The 9,734-nt window shown below is 38.9% G+C and overlaps 1 protein-coding gene across 1 annotated transcript; it reads right to left on the bottom strand.

The window, feature by feature from the left end:
* Window positions 1-8,416: 8,416 nt before the first annotated feature.
* LOC129145558 (olfactory receptor 6N2-like) lies at window positions 8,417-9,370 on the bottom strand. Its single transcript, XM_054693945.1, has one exon. It carries the CDS (start codon window positions 9,368-9,370, stop codon window positions 8,417-8,419), a length of 954 nt encoding a protein of 317 aa, XP_054549920.1.
* Between the last annotated feature and the right edge of the window lie 364 nt (window positions 9,371-9,734).

Genomic DNA, 9,734 nt, shown 5'->3' with positions numbered 1-9,734 from the left:
TGCTCATCACTCATGTCCCTGGAATATGGAATATGTGAGGACGAGAAAGGAAGTTGAGCCACAGAAGTCCTAACAAGAAGGTGACACTTGCACTACATGCCCCATCTCAAGTAAAGCATGACCAGTAGTTGCTTTAATAAGTCAGGGGACCAACCATCATTAACAGCCCCTCCACAACACCCAGTGTGATCATCAGATTTCAGTGCCTTCTCTGATTGCACAGCCCCCCATAGTCCTCTCTGTAACACACTTGCCTTTCATAATGGAACCTAAGTAGACTTAGAAATGTGATTATTCCTCATCCAAGGCTTATATGATCATTTATAAATATTCCTTATCTAAGACATAAATGATCATCACTGATAAAATATTGCTAGAGTTCTGCACTGAGATTACATTATTTGAATTATATATTTTTATTTCTAATTTCAGTTTATTTTCTTCAGCTTTCTGGCTACTGAAGAATCAATCCTTTCATCACTGCCACCTCCTTCTCATGTCCTGAGCAGCCAGATCTAACAGCATCTTTCAGGGGCATTTCAGGTCAGCATTTTGATGTCCTTTGGACACTGGTGAGAATTCCAGTCACAGGTAATAGAGTTTGAGTAGATAAGAGTGACAGAAAACCAGGAGGACGAGCTCTCGCTTTGCATTCCTGCTCCATCCGTGGTCATTTCATCAGTCTTTCCTATCACTTTCCCCCTCCACCAAACTCAGATGCACTTCTCTGATTTATTGATTTGCAGATGGTAAATATTTGTGTTCCACTGTATTGGGATCAATGTAATGGAAATTTATCAAGCATTTTCTGTATTCTCATAATTATACTTAGAACAGAGGATAACCAGGTTATCCTCAGGTTAATAAAATATGGCACCTGAACTTAAGAAACTACTATTCCAAAAGAGAAAACAGAGAACCAGTTAGTTTTTTACTGGAACATTTCATCCGCCTGGAAACATGCCATTATTCTCATACATTAAACAAGTGACAGCAAGCTCCCAAGAAGTTCTTTCTCTTGATGCACTTCTCTCACAGCCACAGCTCCATTTCTTTCTCTGCCCCCCAAACACAACTCCCCCAGAGCACTGCCTCTACTCATTGTCTCTAATTCCATTCTCTCAATTCCCTCCTATACCCAGCCATAATCCTTTGTTCTGAGCTATCAAGAAATCTCTAAACTATTCTAATTAGATGCTCATCACTGCTTCATCAACACTTCCCTCCTCAGAGCCACCAGTGATCTGAGATTTATTCAATCCAGTCTGTGTCTCAGACCTTTGTTTACTTGGACATCAGCAGTCCCCGCTTCCTGCCATACTTTCTTCACTGGATGCTCAGGCTGCTACACTCCCTCCGACTTAGTGGACCCCATTCTCAGACTCCTCATTGAATTTTTTTTTTTTAATATCAGAGTTCACTGATGTCAGAGTTTGTTCTTCTTTTCTCTTCTCTATGTAAACTCACTCCTTTGTTAAACCATTCAATGCCATGGCTTAAAACTGCCTGTCTTCTACATGTTGAAGACCTCTAAATCAACCTCTCAGTCAACATTCCTGTCCCCTACTCCATATTCCTCTTGCCTCTTCTTCTTCTTCTTTTTTTTTTTTTTTTATTTACACAAGCACTGGGTACAGTCAGAAGCGCGGGAGGGTGAGAGAATTCACCAGAGCCAGAGGGGGGAAACAGAACAGGCAGAAGGACCCAAGTATACTGCTGAGGGGAGCAGCAGGTGTGGTAGGAGTGGTCTGCGCGCCATGTGGGACCCTCACTGGTAGCCGGGGATCGAACCGGCACTGCAGAGGCTGCGGGCAGCTTTGCAGCCCAACGCTCCACCGCTGCGCCACCAGGGGAGGCCCAGTTTCCTATTGGTTTTATAATAATGTGCATGTCTCTTTCTCACCAGGTAGTAAATTCCCAGATATTAGTAAATAGTACCCCCCTCATTCTCTGCAACTCCCTTTCCATTTCTCTTCCCTCACAGGTTGGCTGATAGCTGTTAAGACCAGGAGTCTCTGCAGACCCACCTGATTAATGCCCAGTGAATTCAGGATGAGCACGCAACCCCAAACCCCACATCCCAGCCCTCCTATGAGGGCACTACTAAAAAAATCAGTGGAAAGTCATTCTGAATAAAAATCACTTCTAGCATAACAATGTGTTTTTAAACATTATTTTCTTCATCATAGAATTGTATGTCTCTTTTCTTGCAGTGTACCATGGAATATGCTTATCCTAACCCAGTCTATTATCTAAACCATGATCTGGTTTGAGCTCCGACTTCCTTTCCTTGACCATCCAGGTGAACATGAATCTTCCTGCCTCTAAATCCCCACTTTTCCTCTATCCTGTGTGTGCTGCAATTATTTTTATGCATGTGTCTTATCGTCCCAAAGCAATGATCCATGAGAATTTTGAAATTAATGCCCTCTCATGCTGTACCTTATCTCCCAGAGTGCTTGGCACCTTGCCTTGGTGTAGCACGCTTGTGGCCGCTAATGCAAAAGGCAATGGAAATCCAGACCCCCCCCCATAGCTCCTCAGTCTGTTTCTTATTCCTGCCCTCGCACCCCGAACGCTGGAGTCAGGGCTCTGAAAACACACACCAATTGTGTATATTTGTGTTGATCTTACTTTGGTTTTTTGCAATCATACTTTGCTCCCTTACTCCAAAAATGCTTTTGGAAGAAATTCTTTGCATTCCACATTCTAGATCCCACAGTTTCATTACCCCTAGCCTTGGAGAATTTAGGCATAGGTTCAAAGAATGGGGGCAGAGGAGGGGCTGCCATTACGGAGATCATCTTGTCCTAAGTCTTCATTTTGCAAAAGAGGAAACTGGAATCTAGAAAGGGAGGGTGACCCGATCAAGGTTATACTAATTAAAATAGCCAATTGGCTAATTCTGAACCCAGATTCCTGATGACAGTATTTGGAAAGCATAATAGATCCTTATTTTAAAAGTTTTTGTGTTCTTAATGGTGTGTCCTATAGATCCTAATTATTCCACACTTCTCCCAATTTTGGAATACTGCTAAGACTGAGGCTCAGACTAGGACATAACATGATGATGAAGATGCCCCACTTACAAAGTCCTTACCCAGATCTGATGGTGGGGACAGTGCTGTGGCCTGACTTTGGCAGCCCAGCCTCTGTGCAGAGACTGGAGTTGGAAGAAAATTCTCTGCTCACTCCCTTTCTCTCATTTACAATCTTACATCCAACACTCCAGGGACCTGAAGGAGTTGAGGTTAGCACTTTAATAGAACCTGTGGGAGTAAGACAGCCATAAAAATTCCCCTCCCATAGCCTATATTGTAGACAGGATCCTAGAGAGAAGCCTTGTGAGTAGGCCTCCTGAGGGCCTGAGTACTCTCTTAGGAGAGAACAGACTGGAGAAAGTTCATTATCTGGCTGTCCTTCCTCAGTGCACCCTCAGTCCACATTAAGTTGAGATGGAGTCTCTCAAGGAAGTGCTTTTTCTGAAAGACAATGATGTGGGCGTTCCAGGGTCACGTGGGTTCCAGCTGTGTGGTCTGCAGAGCACAGGTCTCTGTTGTGATGACTTCCCAGCTGTAGCTGGCATTCTAGAGGTGAGAGGAGATCAGGGACAGCTGAACACATGGACCCTGTGGGCTCCTAAGCCTGCCTGTGGTCACACACGGTCCTTCCTCTCTCCTGTCCTCTCGCTCTGAGGTCGGCCCTGCCTCCAGGCTTGGATTCAGTCCTAGCTCTTCTTCCCACCATTTCTGGGACATTGGCCACCATATTCATGTTTGATTTGTCATATTTCATTTGAAGGAGTTACTGCTTTTCTCACACGAAAGCAGTAATGACAAAATGTGATCATGAATGTGACATATGTATCTACCAATTATAATATATTCTGTGACATGATTTAAATAATTTTTTTATTTTTCCAGTCACAAACATAATTTCAAGAATTTTCATCTAAATTTTTCCTTCTTTGCCTGCTAATCTACTCCTTGAAGATTTTTTTTAAACTTAGCTGCAAGGGTTATTTGACTTTTGTCTATTATGGCTAAACAAGCATCATATAAATTACTATTAATTATTCTGGTGATAATTTATATTTATAATAAACATCGTATTTAATTATTAATCAGGAACTCTTTTATTAATTTTCAATATTTAATGTTTTATTAATTAAAAAAGTAATTTAATATTTGAGTGAAAGTGTTATTTTGACTCAAAACAAATACTTTTATCTATTCACTCATTGTTACAAATAATAACTTAATGATTAGTCATAGCTTTATTCAAGTTTCCTAAGTCTCCTAAAGTCAATTATGGGCCAAATTACCACTAATTTTAACTAAATTTTCCATTCTTCTCTATTTAATTTTCAATAGCTTCTTTTCTGTGAAACTATAGAAATATATTCTATCCTTGAAAGGCCTCCACTTACTCTACCACCTCCCCTCCAATTGTCCTAACTCTACAGATGTGTGAGTGAGCATGGAACTACAGATTTCCCATGACAAAGACCCTCTCTTTGATCATAATGTAGATCATCACCATCTACAGACAAAGCCTAACTGTATCTACTCTAACCAACCCTTTGTAATTTTTTTACTGCCTGATCACTGAACCAGCTGAAGCGAGCAGAATTAGCCAACCCAAAATAACTGCTTTATTATAAGGACTACTTTGGCCTGATTATTTTTAAGCAAGTACAGACATAGGAGAAGCTCTGGAAACCAGGTAATTATAGGAGAAATTTAAATTTCTAAGGGAAATCTTTTCTAGGTTGTAGTCTCTTTGTACCAGGAAGATAAAGATGATGAAACCCCAGAAATTCCTGCTCATGGAGAAGGCACTAATATCTGCCTAGCAGACACACATTTTGCTTTACCTGATAATTTTTCACAACTTTTCCTGATAACTATAACCATTTGATAAAGTATTTAAGCAAACTGAAAGTAACTCATGTGTGTCTCAGTTAGGGAGTTGATAAAGAAATTGTGGCAGTCCATGTAATTGAATATTACTTAGCAATAAGAAGGAAAAAACACTGATGCATGCAAAAGTACAGATGAGTCCCAAATGCATTAGGCTACAGAAAGTCACCAGATTCATTAATTCCATTAACAGCAATGTGAAGATTATGTTTTTTAGATATTTTGGAAAAAGCAAACATAGGAACTAAATATGGGCTGATGGTTGCCAGGGGCTGCAAGTGTGTAGAGGTATAGTGATCTGGAGGGATTTGTAGCATATAGAATGTTTCTCTTTCATGCATATAGGATTCACGCGAATCCTATGTGTTTGCCAAAACTCATAAAGATTTGTACTAGAAAAGTGGTTATCCTGCATAAAAGTGGTTTATATCTAATTTTAAAAGGAAAAATAACAAGGAAATAAATTTAAGGCATACTACTAAGTGCTCCTTAAGTGCTTATTTTCTTACCTCTGAGCCTTTGCTAATGCTGTTTATTAAACATTAAGTCATTTTACCTAATTACAGTAATATATATAATTTTAACATTAAATTTACTTAAAATTTTTACTTTTTAATCTGTGTCATAAAGCATCTATCACAATTCTTAACAAAATTCCTGCCTCTTTCTGGAAAATTCTTTAGTAATGATTCTACTGGATTTTTTCCTGATATTTTGATGTGTCCTGCTGATGCAATATCTACTAAAGATGATTGTGTAAGTATCCAATGTCCTGGTGAGTCTACTCCCAGACATGCACCAGACATATGGAGATAATATATCGACTATATCGCTGGTATGGCTATATTCGTAGTAGTGTTCCAATAATAGACGAAAATTGGAAATCACTGCAGTTTTCATCAAAACAGCATTAAATGATGGCGTATTCACACAATAGAATTCTACACAGAGTGAGAATGGAAGACTCACAACTAGGTAAGACAACAGGAGTGCATCTCATAAGATCGTGTGGTAATGGACAGAAACTAGTCATTTGGTGGTGTTCCTATAGCAAGCTTACAGATGTGCAATTAAATTGCTATGCTTCTGAAACTGATATAATGTTAAAGCTAAAGTTACCTTAATGAAATTATTCTTTAAAAAAAGAGAGAAATCAGACACAGAAGAGCACAGACTATATGAATCAATTTATGTAAAATACCAAAATATTACATCTACAATATTAGGAGTTGTTTGGTTACTGATTATAGCTGAGGGAGGAAGAGGAGGGCATCACTGACTGTCTAGGAGCATGGGAAAACTTTGGAGATGCTTCCTATGATCTTCCTATAATCTGAAATCTCACCACATAAAAGAGTTCAATCTGGGAACTCATCTAGTTCATTCAACTCATTGAGTTGTACATCTGTCCCGCAGTATAGTTTGCCATATGTATATTTCATTAATATTTTAATTGGTAACCTATAATTTATCTTACACATTTTGTATCTATCTTACACATTCTGCCTAGCAATAGGTTCTGCATAATAAAAGGGTTATAGTGTGATCCATTTTAATAACGTAAGATAGTAGGAGTAAAACAAACTAGGAAGGAGGCAGAAACAAGTTGAATTCTTTAGAAATTTAGGTTCCACAACATTAAAAGTGAGGAACGGAGAAGATGTAATAGAGAGCAGGAAGATGCTACATTTATTGACAATTAAGTCTTTCTCAGCATTAGTAATTAACATTAACATGGTGCTCCAGTACTGATTAGAATCAGGAATGGATCATTAAAGACAAAAAACGCTAGTTAAAAATGTGGGAAATTTATTGCATTCTTAATTCATTACATTTTTATTGAATACTCATCATGTTTATATAATTGCTAGATTTTGGACATATGGCAATAAGTCTGGACATAGACTTATTGGAAAGAGTGACAAATTATATCTATATATATTGATATATATACAAATGTGCCTATACATATAGCTTACAATGCAAATTTTGAAGAAGACAAAAAATACTTCAAAGGAAAAAAATAAAGAGACAAACTAGGCTGGGTCTTCAAAAGTTCTTAAAGAAAATGAACTTTGAAGGAGACAGTTGAACAATGGAGAATAAGTCCACTGAAGATTTTCAGGGTTGAGGGATAGTTCCTGAAGGGAAAGTTCCTGAAGCCATATAGGTCTTAATATATTTGAAGGACTCAGTGATAATGTGGTGAGATAAGAGGGGAGTGATGAGAAGAGCCAGGAGCCAGTGCTGGGGAAGGCAGGCCAAATCTGTTGAGCCTTACAAGGTTTTAGATTTTCACCTTAAGTACAACTGGGAATCTTTCATGGTTTTAGAAAATGCATATCCAATTTAGGTTTAAAACATGTCACTTTAGCTTAATGTATAAAATATATATCAATAGAATGAAGCAAGAGTAGGAGCATGAAGAATAGACAGAAAATTATTGTATTAATGCAATGTTGGAGAGTAATACTACAGAGAGAGAAAAACAGATTTCATGAATATTTTGAGGGAAGTTCACCATATATTAATAATGTATTTGAACTAGAGGTGGAAGAATGAAATAGTTATTTGAAATTTTCTGGCCCAAGCACAGGGACAAAAGCATAACTTTCAGATTGGGAATTTGAAGATTTACCTGTGATGTTACTAAACATTCAATGAATGAAAAATGCTAATCTTGTAAGGACTCTTGCAGAGCCTAGAAGAAAGGAAGACTGCCTATTTGACATGAGTTTTAAATTCTGATATCTATCCAGATAGGGTTTTTAAGTAAGTAGTTGGTTGGATAAGTCTAAGGCTCAGAAGAGAGTTCTGGGCTAGAGATAAAAATTCTTGGCAGAGATAAGGATGGAATTGAGAGTCTCAGGGAGAATTCTCAGCACCTTGGAAGACAGTGCTCTTAGACAAAGGGGACTGTGTTTAAGACCCATTAGATAAATAGGAAGAAAAATATGAGATATATGACAAATGAGAACTAAGAAACCAGTGTTTTTTATTAAATAAGAACCTGTCATGAGTCACATAGATCAAGAATTCAAGAAAGCAAAAAGACAAGAAGGATCAATGGGTTTTGTAGGATGGTCATTACTGACTTTGGCTAAATATTGGCTTAAAGTTCTAAGCCAAAGTCAGATTGGAGAATAATGAAAATTGAACAGGAAGAATGAACAGGAGGTAGCTGTGCCATCAGTTATCTGAGAGGGTGGATTGGAAAGGGAGCACAGAAATAGACTTAGGTGGCTGGTAATGTGTATCCAACAAAATACGTTTGAGACAGTAAAGTATTGTTCAATGTTGAAAGTGTGGATCAAGTGAAAAAATGGAAAGAATTAAGATGGAGAAAATAGAAGAAACACATGCAGAAGAAAATGTTTGAGGAGATGAAATCCATTGTGTGGAAGATAATGGGAAGACACTTCAAAGTCAGGACAGAGGCATGCAGAAATTTTATCAGCTGGACTTTGAAGCATAAGAAGGACCCTGAGAGAAAATCAATGGTGAGAGGGACTCGTTTTGTCCTCTTTGCGCAAGATGGTCCTCTTAATGGCCCTAATGAGTTCCTTGTTACGAAGGCTGTAGATGATGGGGTTGGCCAGGGGTGTTACTACCGAGTAGACCACTGCAAATGTCCTGTCAAGGGTGGGTGAGTAGCTCTTCTTTAGCCGTACATACATGAAGATGATGCTCCCAAAGAAGATGAGAACTACAACGAGATGGGAAGCACAAGTGGAGAAGGCCTTCTTCCTCCCTGCTGTTGTCTTTATCTTCAGTACAGCCGCAATGATTCTTCCATAAGAAGACATAATAAAGAAGAAGGTGATAAGGATGATGAAGGCATTGATAGCAAAGTCAACCACAACATTAATGGATGTGTCTTTGCAGGCCAGGCTAAGCAGCGGTGGGAAGTCACAGAAGATGTGTGGAATTTCATTGTCACCACAGAAGGGGAGCTGGGAGACCAGGATGACTTCAGAAATGGGACACAGAAAGCCTGTAGTCCAACAGCAAGCGGCCATTTTGAAACAAAGTGTTGAGGTCATAATTGCAGGGTAGTGGAGGGGCCGACAGATGGCCAGATATCGGTCATAGGACATTGCGGTAAGGAGGTAGCATTCAGAGGCCCCTAAGGAGTGGAAGAAGTAGGTCTGAAGGAGGCAACCTGCAAAAGAAATGGTCTTTTTCTCACTGAGAAGATTGGCTAGCATCTTGGGGATGGTAGTGGCTGTATACCACAGTTCCAGGAAGGAGAGAATACTGACAAAGTTATACATAGGTGTGTGCAAGGATGAATTCAGTCGTATGACTAGGAAGATGAGCAAGTTGCCACAGATAGTGAACAGGTATGCCATCAGCAGCAGGAGAAAAAGCCAGCCCTTGATGGGCCCCACATTGGGGAAACCAAGAAGAACAAATTCAGACAGCCTGGAGGAGTTGTGGTTCTCCATGGGAGGCTGTGTGGGGAGAAAAGGAGAGAATGTGGGGTTGAGGTGACTGTCCCAGCCAATGTAGAATTTCATTTCTCCCTATCATTCTTTTATTTAAAGGAAACACTTAAATTACTACTGTTCTATTATTACTTTAAGATTAATAACTCACTCCTATTAGTACTCATTCAGCATCATACAATGTACAAGCATTTGGCATTCAATATTTATTTAATTTGTACATATCCAGTGAGTGTTGTGGTTATACCTCTTTTCTAGAAGATAAAATTCAGGGATAGAGAGATTATGAATCTTTTGTATTTCGTATAGACCTCATGTCACAGAAACAGATTTTGAATAGATGTACTATATCTCTATCCTGGCT

This window comes from Talpa occidentalis, unplaced genomic scaffold (genome assembly GCF_014898055.3).
Source record: "Talpa occidentalis isolate TD23 unplaced genomic scaffold, MPIMG_talOcc4v2.1 talOcc4.12, whole genome shotgun sequence".
Lineage (NCBI taxonomy): Eukaryota > Metazoa > Chordata > Mammalia > Eulipotyphla > Talpidae > Talpa > Talpa occidentalis.
The sequence above is the reverse complement of the archived record's forward strand: the minus strand, read 5'-3'. Positions and strand labels throughout refer to the sequence as shown.